Below are 14,531 nucleotides of genomic sequence, written 5' to 3' on the forward strand. Positions count from 1 at the left end.
TGCCAGCTTTGTAGTAGGAGAAGGTTCAGAACGTGTTCACTCACAGAGGTGTTTGAATTTACCTTCCAGCCTGCCCTGGCCCCAGGTTGTCGGGGGTACAAAAGACTTTAGTCAACCCTTTGTGAGTTAGCTCAGACAGAGGCTTTATATTGTGCAAGGTAGATGACAGCTCCTCCCCGATCAACTCAGTGATGGCCCATCCTGCCAACACATACTCTCCCATTGGATCACTGTCTGATAGCAATACACAAACATCAAGTGCTAGCTACACCTAGCCATGTGACCCAAAACACTTGCTGCAGGCACTAAATGGTTAGTACAAGAAAATGCCATCTCTCTAAAGGTGCAAAAGAAATAATTGATGGACGGAATGCTGGACAATGCAAACATTCACCCCCAGTAACAAGGTTCTGGGTTTAATCCATCATTCTTTTGCTCACCACACCACCCCAGTTTGGACCCAGCCATATGCAAATCAGTCTTGACCCTGTTCCTTATGGGAACAGTCCAGTCCGAACTGCCAAGCCAGGTCCTCCCTGGACCGGGAAACAAGCATCCTGGGACAAGTTTCAGGGCATCACCCTTCATCAGCCAGGCTAGCTTGAATCCAGTGGTGTCGTGAGCACGGGACCCACGTCTGGGCATATCCATCCCTCTTAGGGCGACATATGCAAAGAAAACAATTGATGGATGGAATGCTGGACAATGCAAACATTCATCCCCAGTCACAAGGATCTGGGTTTAATCCATCATTCTTTTGCTCACCACACTACCCCAGTTTGGACCCAGCCATATGCAAATCAGTCTTGACCCTGTTCCTTATGGGAACAGTTCAGCCCGAACTGCCAAACCAGGTCCTCCCTGGACCAGGAAACAAGCATCCTAGGACCGGTTTCAGGGCATCACCCTTCATCAGCCAGGCTAGCTTGAATTCAGTGGTGCAGGGAGCACGCGACCCACGTCTGGGCATACCCTTTCCGCTTAGGGCGACATATGCAAAAGAAACAATTGATGGACAGAATTCTGGACAAGGCAAACATTCACCTCCAGTCACAAGGATCTGGGTTTAATCCATCATTCTTTTGCTCACCACACCACCCCAGTTTGGACCCTGCCATATCCAAATCAGTCTTGACCCTGTTCCTTATGGGATCAGTCCAGCCCGAACTGCCAAGCCAGGTCCTCCCTGGACCGGCAAACAAGCATCCTGGGACCGGTTTCAGGGCATCACCCTTCATCAGCCAGGCTAGCTTGAATCCAGTGGTGTGGTGAGCACGGGACCCACGTCTGGGCCTACCCTTCCCACTTAGGGCGACATATGCAAAAGAAACAATTGATGGACTGAATGCTAGACAATGCAAACATTCACCCCCAGTCACAAGGATCTAGGTTTATTCCATCATTCATTTGCTCACCACACCACTCCAGTTTGGACCCAACCATATGCAAATCAGTCTTGACCCTGTTCCTTATGGGAACAGTCCAGCCCAAACTGCCAAGCCAGATCCTCCCTGGATCGGGAAACAAGCATCCTGGGACAGGTTTCAGGGCATCACCCATCATCAGCCAGGCTAGCTTGAATCCAGTGGTGTGGTGAGCACGGGACACACGTCTGGGCATACCCTTCCCACTTAGGGCAACATATGCAAAAGAAACAATTGATGGATGGAATGCTGAACAATGCAAACATTCACTCCAGTCACAAGGATCTGGGTTTAATCCATCATTCTTTTGCTCACTACACCACCCCAGTTTGGGAATTTGGCAATGTGTAAACAAACAGTAATAAAGTGAAAACACAAAACAAAGTCCCACAGCAATTAAAAGAAATAGAGTAAAATTAAATCACAACAAAAATCCAATCAGTAGAAGCAGAGCTACGCAATTTCAAATTCTTAATGTAAGTGTAACACTTAAAAGCACACATTGCCTCTCGCAGTTATCTGGTTGTGCCCAAAGGTATAAGGGCGCTTTACATGAGTACGAGCTGCATACAGACGGACGCATTCATTTATTTTTTTAGTTAGACACGGGCAGATTAAGTGATTTGCCCAGGATCACAGGATGTTGAGCATCGCTGCCAAGACGCGAACCTGGTTCCCCAGCTGCAAGGTTGTCTTCCCTAGGCGTTAGGCCAGGTTTATTGTGCTGAAAAAGTTACCTTCAAAAGAACCATGAGAAGAGTTCTGTTCATGGTGCATGAGGCCGTGAGTAGCAGGGACAGCGTCATGGATCGTCATCACTGTAGCGTGACAATCACAAATATTCTGTTGTGACTCGTAGACGGTCATTGCTGGAGATTTGCATTGGTGCTCACCAAAGGCTGTCGACGCTGTAGCACACAGTGCAGATCTCTCGTTGCGTGGTGTCACTGGCAGTCACTGTGGCAGGAAGAGTCGGATTCACTGGAGCTTCGTGTAGGTGGGGGGGAGGGCTGCAAGATCTTGGTGCAAATAAGCCCTTTTGTGGTCTCAAAGAGCCTAAAACCTATGGATTTCGCCTTACGTTGAAGGGGAAGTTCAACCGATGCCACACCAAAGGTCCAGGACCATAGGGGTATCTCTTAGGGATCAGGAACTCACTGCAGCAGAGGCCAGCAGGGATCAGCCAAATCCAGACAGCAGGTCCACTCAGAAGGTCAGCTGGGCAGATGCAGGGAGGCCTCTGGAGATTGTTATGTCCCTGCAGCTCAGAGGAGGTCAGTCAGCTGACCCTTGGAGTCACTCAGCCTGTGATGATGGATGTAGGTCCAGCCTTCCTCCTCACCAAGTATGGCAGGAGGCTGCTGCAGCAGAGTAACAGTGCCGTATGGTAGCCGTCCTTCTGGAAGTAGAGCAGCACAGCAGTCGTTCTTCTGTTACATCGATAGGGCCTGAGGTGTACTAAAGAGTTGGGTCGGAGGGGCCAATATTTATACTTGGTGCCAGCTTTGTAGTAGGAGAAGGTTCAGAAGATTTCCACCCTAGAGGTGTTTGAAATTACCTTCCACCCAGCCCTGGCCCAAGGTTTTCTGGGGTACAAAAGACTTTAGTCAACCCTTTGTGAGTTAGTTCAGACAGAGGCTTTATAATGTGCAAGTGTTGTAGGTGACAGCTCCGCCCCCCATCAACTCAGAGATGGCCCATCCTGCCAACACATATTCTCCCATTGGATGACTGTCTGATAGCAATACACAAACATCAAATGCCAGCTACACCTTGCCATGTGACCCAGGACACTCGCTGCAGGCACCAAATGGTTGAGACAAGAAAATGCCATCTCTCTAAAGGTGGAATTTTCCGAATTGTGACTTAAAATCCAACTTTACAGTTAAAGATTGTTTTAAATCACAATTTTGTAGACACCAGACTAGCCCTTTCAAGGGAACACAGGGGAATATTGCTTGTTCTTTTAAGTAGGCACCCAGAAAAAACTAATAAATAAATACCTGAACACTAGTTACTGTTACTTTAATGTAGAAACAAACATACCCCTTTCCTATGCCCTGCAGTGAATGGACTGCATGAATCTGGGTATCTTGTGTCAATATGGTTTAAGACAGTACACTGGTATAGTACATTCTTGACATTTGTATAATACAGAGTCTGATGCACATGCAGATAACCAGCACATGCAGTTAATCAGCATGTGCTGATTATCTGGTGGTCATACTGCTTGTTTCATGCCACTGGTTGATGAGAATAATGCTGACTATTATAATAGCAGCAGAGCTTGGACCTCCATTGGTGGGACAAGGCAGAACATGCTGAGTATTAATGACAGTAAGTATGCTCTTATCTTGTTCACACTTTTAGCAAAGATTCACAGAAACAGTTACTAGGTTAGGGCATGTTTTAGGAAGTGACAGAGTTGTTTGTCCTTGGGCATGGCTCGGTTGAGGCAGAGGTATGTATTTTGAGAGTGGGAGCACTGCTGAGGCAGACAGTTTGTGAAAAACACCTCTTGAGTGCAAGTGAGAAGAGCTCACATGGGAGCGCAAGAAATTGTTGGCTTAGCTACACACACTCAATAACTCTAACATCATAATCTAACCACTCTCACCCCTTAACATTACCTACCATTCACAGCTCTACAGCCCCCCATTTAAAAAATAACAGCTTAAAATTGTATATAGTAACTTCTTCCCCTTTATTCTCCATCTTCTTCTTTTCATCCTGCCCATACTAAGCCCAGACTGCCTCTTATGCTACCTTTTGTTCAGCTCTTTCTAGTACGTATTCTCTCTTCAGCTTCCCCTCTTTCCTGAGTTCTCTCCCCTATACTTTCCCTGAAATCTCTCTGTACTACCATCAGAAAAATCCTCCCTAGGTGTACTTTCAGCATCTCTCTGTACCTCATGCTCTCTCGCGCCACAATTCTTCCAACACATTGATGACTTTCATCAGATAAATCCTATCTTCACCAGGGAGAGGTGCTCCCCATCCTGTCTTGGCCAACTGCACCCTATATATAATTGGTTCCCCACTCCAGTGTTCTAGGCTCTACAAAATCCTGACACTTTTCTATTTATCTCTGTCAATGGCTGGTGTTTTCCATGTCCCCATGCACACTTTTTGGGGCAACAGCTGTTTCCACCTTATTTTTGTTTCATCACACCTCCCCTGAATAGCCTCAAAAGAGATTTTCATCATTTTAATAACTCCAAACCAGATATACCAGGTTGGTCTCTTCTAAAAGAACCCCTATCAAGTTAGGCCTGAGTCTGTTCCCACACAATTTTCAGAATTTTGATAGTAAATTCCCCAATCGTATTGCCCCTAAGCCATGACACCCCTTCATCACCTTGTAGTCTTCCAATCCCAACTGCTGCCCGTAGCTTTGTCTCATCGTGTGTTCTCCTTCGCACTTTATGATGGAGAGACCAGAATTCTACACTTCTTTCTGCCTTTTTCACCGTCTGCTGTGAACAAAACACAGTATATCAGAATATCTGGGTAGGGAAACATTGGGAGATCCATGCAAGCCATACCTCTCTGGAGTCCCCCGGGTGTCTAGTTTTCAGAAATGTGTGGGTTTGGTAGTTTCCCAAGATAGCCGCAGAGCTCGGGGCAAAAACTCCAGGTGACTCCCCTTGCAAAACCAAGTTGTTTTGTGATGTCTATTTCATGTCTCCTCAATACGTTTTGGGCCCTTGCCTGTCGCGAGTACTTGACCCACCCACGCGAGTGAGGTATCTTTTTCATCAGGAGACCTGAGGGAATGCTGGGTGGTAGAAAATTTGCAGATCCACATAGATTCCAGAGCTTTCCCAGACAGACATTTGAGAAAAAAGTGATTTTTTCAGCTATTTTTGAGGTTTGCAGGGGATTCTGGTTAGGAAAACGTTGTGGGACCCACACAAGCCATACCTCGCTGGACTCCCCTGGGTGTCTAGTTTTCATAAATGCCTGGGTTTGGTAGTTTCCCAAGATAGCCGCTGAGCCCGGGGTCAAAAACCCAGGTGACTACCCTTGCAAACTCAGGTTGTTTTGTGATATGTCATTTTGATGTCTCCTCAATACGTTTTGGGCCCTTGCCTGGCGTGGGTACTTGACCCACACACGCGAGTGAGCTACCATTTTTATCGGAAGACCTGGGGGAACTCTGCGTGGTTAACAATTTGTGGATCCACATAGATTCCAGAACATTCCCAGACATACATTTGAGAAAAAAGTGATTTTTTCAAATACATTGGAGGTTTGCAGGGGATTCTGGGAAGGAAAACGTTGGGGGACCCAAGCAAGCCATACCTCGCTGGACTCCCTGTGGTGTCAAGTTTTCAGAAATGTGTGGGTTTGGTAGGTTTACTGAGATTGCTGCCGACACCGGGACCAAAAATGCAGATGCCCCTTATGTATCTGAAAATGACCTGGTTTTGCAAGGTGGGTCACATGAGTTTTTGGTCCCAGGCTTGGCAGCCATCTAGGCAAACCTACCAAATCCAGACTTTTCTGAAAACTACAGACCCTGGGGAGTCCAGGAAGTTATGGATTCCGTGGATCCCCCAACATTTCTCTACCCAGAATCCCCTGCAAACCACAAATTTGACTGAAAAAATTTTTTTTTCTCAAATTTCTGTTTGGGAAAGTTCTGGAATCTATGTGGATCCAGAAATGTCCTACTACCTAGCGTTCCCCCAGGTCTCCCAATAAAAATGGTACCACAATTGCGTGGTTGGGTCAAGTACCCGTGCCAGGCAAGGGCCCAAATTGTATTGAGGAGACATCAAAATTACCTATCACAAAACAACCTGGTTTTGCAAGGGGGGGTCACCTGGGTTTTTGGCCCCGGGCTCAGCGGATATCTTGGGAAACTACCAAACCCACACATTTCTGCAAACTAGACACCCGGGGGAGTCCAGCGAGGTATGGCTTGCATGGATCTCCCAATGTTTCCCTACCCAGAAATTTGTGGAGCCAGGTGATCCTACAACTTTCTCACACAGAAATGTGAGAAGAAATTGATTTTTTCAACAAAATTTGAGGTTTGCAGGGGATTCTGGGGGCACTGGTATGCCCATTCTGGGCAGCCCCCACCCCCACAAAAAAAAAGCCAGCGTAATCGCTGGGGCCTTGTGGGCTTTCTGCCCCCCCGGGGGGCAGATCAGGGGCCAGTGCCCTCCCCGGGGGGGCATAAAGACTGCAATTTGTCTGGGGGCTACTTTCATGCCTATTTTGGGCACCCACCTCCCCTACATGAATACATAAAAATACCCCTGGTTTCTAGTGGGCTTTCTGCTCCCCGGGTGTGGGCAGATTGGGGGCTACTGCCCTCATCCACCCCCGGGGGGCCAGAAAGACTCATTTTTGTGGGAAGAGGTGGGGTCATTGGCATGCTTGTTTTGGGCAGCCCCAACCCCTAATTCAAATTGGCAAAAAAAATCCCTGGCTTGTAGTGTACTTTTTGCCCTCCTGGGGGGGCAGACTGGAGGCTAATGCCCCCATCTGTCCCCCAGGGAGTGCAGAAAGACTGTACCCGTTGCAGGGGGGATTGGGGGCATTAGCACGCCCGTTTTGGCCAGCCCCACCCTAATACAAATTGCCCCAAAAAATCCCTGGTGTCTAGTGGGCTTTTTGTCCCCCGGTGGGAGCAGAGAGACTGTAATTTTGGCAGGGGGGTTTGGGCATTAGCATGCCCATTTTGGGCAGCCCCCACCCTATTTAGAAATGCCAATAAAAAATTCCCTGGCATCTAATGGGCTATCTGCCCCCCTGGGGAGAGAGAGGCAGTAATTGTTGCAGGAAGTGGGGGAAGTGGCATACCCATTTTGGGCATCCCCCACCCTAAAACAAATTGCCCCAAAAAAACCCCTAGCTTCTAGTGGCCTCCCAGGGGGCAGAAAGGCTGTCATTTTGGCAGAGGGACGGGGGCATTGGCGTGCCCATTTTGGGCAGCCCCCACCCTAATTAAAAATGGCAACAAAAAAATCCCTGGTGTCTGCTGGGCTTTCTGTCCACCCGGGGGGCAGATTGGGGGCTGCTACCCCCATCTGCCACCCAGGGGGGCAGAAAGACTGAATATGTCCAATTTGTTTAGGGGAAGCAAAGGCCCTTGCTCAAGGGGTCACTCCCCCCTCCTTGGTGGGTGGATCCCTACTTGGGGCGGTGAGAGGTATCATTGTATTCTCTCCTTTCCAATGATACCCCTCCCATCTTTCTACTTGCTCAGGGAGCTGAGATAGCCCCCTGAGCACATAGAACGTGAAACTGTTTTGGTTTCTATAAAATGACGTCAGTGCGACATGCGGGCTGATTTTCATTTCCTAGAAACCACGGGAGGGGCCTCAGGAGCTGGGGAGCTCTTCCCCAGCTCCCGAGGCTTTGGGAGAGAAAAGGAAATCCCTCTGGTGCCTGCACCAGAGGAATTTCCTGTGCCATGGAGTCGGACGCGCGGGAGCCGGCCAACGCACATGAACACTTATCGGTCGGACGGCTACCGCACGTCCGACACATGCCAGGGGTTAAACACCCCCTCATGAGATGCTTCTCTAATAAAAATTAACATGATATCCCAGTGTGATTGTCTAGAAAATCTGAAGCTTAGCTCCACCCCCCAAGCCTTACTGACCAAGCTACGCCCCTGTTTGTGACTGGCTGTGTCATGCGACAAATGACATCCTGAAAACAATCTGCCGCTGATGATACTCTGAGATACTCTTAGCCTTGTATGCCTAAATAAAAGCAACATGAGTCGAAAAGGTAGTAGTGTACATGCAATTCTCTTTCAGTTCGAGTTGGTCATATCCTTTGTTAAAATCGAACCAAGAAAAGGCTGTGGCTCCATTATGCTACGTAATCATGTCAGCAATGTGCTGACCAAGATTTCATTATCTTTCAATTGGCTTGTTCGCATGGCGCATATCAATGCAGGTGTGCATGGCTCCCCCAGTATCCTTTTTCGCCACTACCACTATAGGTGATACCCATGGTGTTGGCCAGTGCATCTCTCAATGATGTCATGCTTTAATAGTAACTTAAGTTCTTTCTCAACAGGCTCTTGTAAATTTAGTACAATTAGACGATGTCTTTGAGATACAGGACGGATTTCCTCATCTATCTTAAGTTGCCCTTTCATAGTTATAAGTCTTCCTAGTCCATGAAACAAAGATGAAACTGATTCACTATCTCATGATAGGCATTGAGAGTATTGTTTACAGAAATCAGCCTCAGTTGCAGTACCAAAACTGAGTAGACATGTACTTGATGAAGTGCCAGGCAAGACATGAATTGGTGCTTGTACTGACGTCTTTTTATGCTTCACAGTTGCTTTGAATGAGCCTTGACTTTGCAGTGCAGTCAAAGCAGCCCACGTATACACTTTGGTTTTCGACGGGGTTAAACGGGGCACTGGAGACAGTTCATTGTACTTTTCCACTGGCATAATGTCAAAATGAATTTTACACTTTTACTTGTTGACCTAATTTCGATCGGCATTCTACCTTGCAAGAAGCTAATCCTGCAGGCGACATTGACATCGCACACCCATCTTCCACACTCTCGCTTCACACCAACAACCTCTAAGACAAGGAATTTGACATCAATCAACATCGTTCAATTTCCACTTGCCTCAACTCATGTGGTCGCTTGGCCTTTTGTGTGTGTGTGTAGAGCATTGCGTATGGAACGTTCTGGTATCCATTCTGTTTCTTCGACGTAAGGCACTTGATCTTTCTTCCATTTTGTTTTCTCAACATGCTGCACTTGATCTTTCCCTCCCTTTGCAAATCAATCCAAAATGGCTCTCTTTTCCGTAGCCTTTGCATATCTATCCAATGGCAGGACATTTACCTTCATGTGGGAAGGAAAATTAACATCAAAAACACAACTTCTTTTTCTTTGGAGATATTACTTTATGGCCTTGACTTACTTTTCAAACTCAGTGCTGATTCAATTTGGGCTGGTGCAGCCTCCAGGTTAGCTGCTTGTCTTTCAGCTCTTTGTCCCACTCTGGCAGCCATAAGTATTTGCTTCAAGCTGAGTGTCTCTTTCAGCATTTGTCGTCTGAAGGAATCAGAGATGCAAACATCATGAACTCTTTCACCCACACCCAGGAACTTACAGATTCCATCAGGAACCAAAAGGAACTCCGTCATCTCTAACTCACAAGACACTACAAGAAAATGTCTTTGATTGGGCTTTGTTCAGAGCCCCTCTCATCCTGGCCTTCAAATCAGAGCCTTCCTTAGATGGGCGTGTGTTCATAATCTTTCTGAATAGCCTGTGTACCTGCTTTTACAGAATAACTTATGTACAGAACTGCTCTTAGACAGCCCTGTGCTCAGAGCCCCTCTCAGTCTGGCCTGTGTCTAGAGCCTGTCCAAGACAGGGCTTCATTTAGAGCCTTTCTCAGTCTAGCCAGCATTTAGACCCTCTCTGAGATTGGCTCGTGTTCAGAATCTTTCTCAGACTGGCCTAAGTGAATGTATGATGTTACAACGCGGAATTTTACATCACGTTCGTTACAACGCCAGTTGTTACAATGACTTGCGCTGGAGGGCGCTGGACTTAGGAATAGTATGATATACTATTCGAACTCCAGCCTAGGTTACAGTAGAGAAGGTGTTGGAATAGTAAATCATACTATTCCTTAGCTTAGAGTGCCATCCAGCACAAGTCTTATCGACTTGTGTTTCAATGCCCACGATGTAAACATACCGCGGTGTAACAACCGCGTTGTGAAGGTCGTTCTACAGCCTGTGTAATGCCTCTTTTAGCATGATCTTTGTTCAGAACATCTCTTAAACTGCCCTGTGTTCAGAAGTTCTATGAGACAGACTGCGTTTCGACCCTGTCTTAGACGTGACTTTCTTCAGAATTTCTTTCAGACTGGTCTGTGTTCAGAGCCTCTCTTGGACTAGCCTGTGTTCAGAATCTCTTTCAGACTGGTCTGTGTTCAGAGCCTCTCTTGGACTAGCCTGTGTTCAGAATCTCTTTGTGAGTGGTCTGTGTTCAGAGCCTCTCATGAACTGGTCTGTGTTCAGAGCGTTTCTTGGATGGCCCTGTGTTTAGTGTATCTGTATGAGTGGCTGAGTTCAGATCATGTCTCTCACTGGGCTGTTTTTTTATATATATCCAAGGCATACAGCCCCATTATGTTATTGCATTGTATTTAATATATTCGTCTGGCCTTCTACTTTATCAGGACATTGTCTCTTAGAAACTAATCATACATCACTTCCATTCGTGTCTTCACACTCATAATCACAATTATGTTTTTCCTAACAATTTCAGCACACGTTCATGCCAAAGATGCATTTTGGATAGGCCTGGGCTAAATTTCCGTTCCGCTCGTGGAAATTGCGATAATTTGACATTTTCGCGTTCCGCGGAGAGCGCGAAAATGTCAAAATTTCTGCATTCCGCAGCTTAGCGATAATTTGTTTCTTGCTCACGCTGTAAAATAATACATTCTCGCGCGTGCGCGATCGCCTTACCTGAATCCCCGCATTCGCTGACAAGTTTTCCCGATCCGGTCGCGTTCTCCACGAGATGTTGGATTGTTGGTAGCCATTTGCGCTGTCTCGCGACAGTTCACGCCCGCAGTAACGTCATGCGTCGCGCGATCACGTCTTTCTTCTCGCGATCATGCACCGCGAGAAGAGTGAAAACAAGATGGCCGAGCCCGCGAGCAACCACATGGGTAAGTTGGCGAGCCGCGACCACTCAGAAAATACCGCGAACGGGCAGGAAAAAAACTTCTGCATCTTCGCGATATTTCCGCGTGTTTGCGGAGATTTGTAACATTTTCGCGATAATTTGCGAAAGTCGCTTTCGCAAATTCCACCCACCCCTCATTTTGGACTCATCAAACAGATAGGGCCCGATTCACAGAACTAACTTAAGACAAAATCCTAAACTTACTACCATTTTGGTATTCACAGAAGGCACTTACACATTTTGGTATTCACAGAAGGCCCTTACTCATTTCGGTATTCACAGAAGTTAGGAGTCCTAACTTTAGGACTCCTAAATGCCTTCTGTGAATACCGAAAGTCTTAAAATTAGGATTTTTCTCAGTTTAGTATTAGTATAGTTAGGACTCATAACTTTAGGACTCCTAAATGCCTTCTGTGAATACCGAAAGTCTTAAAATTAGGATTTTTCTCAATTTAGTAGTAGTAAAGTTAGGACTCCTAACTTTAGGACTCCTAAATGCATTCTGTGAATACCGAAAGCCTTAAAATTAGGATTTTTCTCAGTTTAGTAGTAGTATAGTTAGGACTCCTAACTTTAGGACTCCTAAATGCCATCTGTGAATACCGAAAGTCTTAAAATTAGGATTTTTCTCAATTTAGTAGTAGTAAAGTTTGGACTCCTAACTTTAGGACTCCTAAATGCCTTCTGTGAAGACCAAAAGCCTTAAAATTAGGATTTTTCTCAGTTTAGTAGTAGAGTAGTTAGGACTCCTAACTTTAGGACTCCTAAACTGAGAAAAATCCTAATTTTAAGACTTTCGGTATTCACAGAAGGCATTTAGGAGTCCTAAAGTTAGGACTCCTAACTTCTGTGAATACCGAAGTGAGTAAGTGTCTTCTGTGAATACCAAAATGAGTAAGTGTCTTCTGTGAATACCAAAATGAGTAAGTGTCTTATGTGAATACCAAAATGGTAATTATTTTGTCTTAAGTTAGTTCTGTGAATCGGGCCCATAATCAATTGGAGCTCGCCAAGGGGCGTTTTCCTCTGAGCATTGACACATAAATGCATAAGCAAACCTATACATCAAAACTTTACAAATAATATAAGATGTTCTTAAATGTTATTAACCTTTTCTATTACATAATCAATTCATCTCTTTCTTAAAGGGCCTAGATAACCACACATAATTAACTAGCTACAAGCACAATTTAGGACCAGGTTATGGAGGTTAACTTCCAACCCTATATCTTGAGACTTTCTAATTTTTGCAATCAGCATAATAGGGCCTGTGGCCATCAGTTAAGCTATGTTGACCACTCATGGTTATCGTGGTATTAAGAGTGTTGTACATCCCTCAAAGTTAACGAATGTATGCTTGGATTCTTAAACATGTTTCTGAAGACTTATTCATAATTTTGTAGACCAGTTCTGCCAGCAACTCAGGAACACTTGGTTCCCGTACGGCCAACAGGCACCTGGAACATCTGGACTCCTCTAAGCAAGGAACAGTTATTATCCAAATAATTGAAGTGCGACAGAAGAAGGAATTTAAATAACTACAGATGCCTTCCACATCAAACAGATTCTGGTCATAGTAATTGCTACTCAATGCTTATCCCTCAAGAAGAGTCTGCACCTTTGTGAACGTAGGATACCTGGACATTATGAAATCAGAAAGGACAGAATTATTTTTGATTATTCAGTGCTTAGAATTATTCAAATTCTCAGTAGTTTTCTGTATGATGTATTTGTGGATGTGCCAAATGATGGTTAGGTCTTGCATTACACTTTATGCTCTCTATTATGCTTCTTTACAGAGTTTCTTGATTGATTAGCTGAACAATTTATAAGAATGACAAGAAACTGACAGAGTGCCTTTCCTTGCAGCCTTCCTTTGTAGCTGAGAATAACAGCACGGGAGACCCAAGAGTCCACTTGACACAAGCGAGCGGACTGCCAGTGTGCCATGGGATTCCCATGGTGCAAGACATGTCAAAATTCTATGGAGTGCCACCAGTGCCAGGAGAGACATCAGAAGTCCCTACTGCACCACCGCCTTCTTACTACAAGGATGTCCCGGGTGATTTCAATGAGGTGTAGGAAGAAGGCATGGCCATTGCAGCTGCCAAGAGAGATGCTAGCCCCTTAACAGTTGAAGAACAGAGTTAGGGTTTCTGGACTACCTATATAATAACACACCAAACACCCTTGGAAATGTACTCACTATTCTCACATGTTTATACACCGCTAGCAAGCTCAATGAGATAGCTGTAAGTATGTTAATACATGTAGAATCTCTCAAACACCATGTAGAATCTCTCAAACACCAAACACCTTTGGAAATGTACTCACTATTCTCATATGTTTATACACCGCTAGCAAGCTTAATGAGATAGCTGTAAGTATGTTAATACATGTAGAATCTCTCAAACACCATGTAGAATCTCTCAAACACCAAACACCTTTGGAAATGTACTCACTATTCTCACATGTTTATACACCGCTAGCAAGCTCAATGAGATAGCTGTAAGTATGTTAATACATGTAGAATCTCTCAAACACCATGTAGAATCTCTCAAACACCAAACACCTTTGGAAATGTACTCACTATTCTCATATGTTTGTACACCGCTAGCAAGCTCAATGAGATAGCTGTAAGTATGTTAATACATGTAGAATCTCTCAAACACCATGTAGAATCTCTCAAACACCAAACACCCTTAAAAATGTACTCACTATTCTCACATGTTTATACACCGCTAGCAAGCTCAATGAGATAGCTGTAAGTATGTTAATACATGTAGAATCTCTCAAACACCAAACACCCTTGAAAATGTACTCACTATTCTCACATGTTTATACACCGCTAGCAAGCTCAATGAGATAGCTGTACGTATGTTAATACATGTAGAATCTCTCAGCAGACACGTGAATCAGAAAGAGAATTGACAAAACCCCACTCAACCATGGAATGTAAACATAATTCACTTCACACATTTTACTAGCACACAGTAAAATGCATGCTCGCAAGATCATTCTGGAGAATGCAATGCTTTTTTAATTTAGAAAGGCTTTTGATGTATTTTCCAACTTGCTAATTTGTTATTAAAATCAAATAAAGTGCAACAAATGTCTTATTCTGGACACAGGATTTGCTGGGTAATTAAGGTTCTTTCACAACCCCCACTCCCTTCTCACATCCCTGGTTCCCTATTCCTTTCTGGGAGAGGTTGTGCTTCAGAAGCAGTCATGGTTGAGCAGGGGGATAGGGCTGGTGTGTTCAAGACAAGAGCTCTTCTACTGTGTCCACATGCTACCCTAATACTAGGCCTTTTTAAGCACTTCCAGTAACTTGGCATACATCCACAATGTTGTGTTTTTCTGGTCTTCTGCTGGGAGTGCAATAGTTTAAAT

At 45.1% G+C, this 14,531-nt stretch overlaps 1 protein-coding gene across 5 annotated transcripts in view; it reads left to right on the plus strand.

The window, feature by feature from the left end:
• Positions 1-14,268, plus strand: part of LOC146839624 (membrane-spanning 4-domains subfamily A member 4A-like) — a 132,984-nt gene extending 118,716 nt beyond the window's left edge. For all 5 annotated transcript variants that reach the window (XM_085651703.1, XM_085651702.1, XM_085651706.1 and 2 more), the window contains one exon: positions 13,005-14,268. In XM_085651703.1, coding sequence (XP_085507829.1) covers positions 13,005-13,217 — 213 coding nt within the window. In that variant the 3' untranslated portion in view covers positions 13,218-14,268. The remainder of the gene's footprint in view (positions 1-13,004) is intronic.
• Positions 14,269-14,531: the final 263 nt, after the last annotated feature.

The sequence above is a fragment of the Triturus cristatus genome, chromosome 4_1 (assembly GCF_964204655.1).
Source record: "Triturus cristatus chromosome 4_1, aTriCri1.1, whole genome shotgun sequence".
In the NCBI taxonomy this organism is placed as follows: domain Eukaryota; kingdom Metazoa; phylum Chordata; class Amphibia; order Caudata; family Salamandridae; genus Triturus; species Triturus cristatus.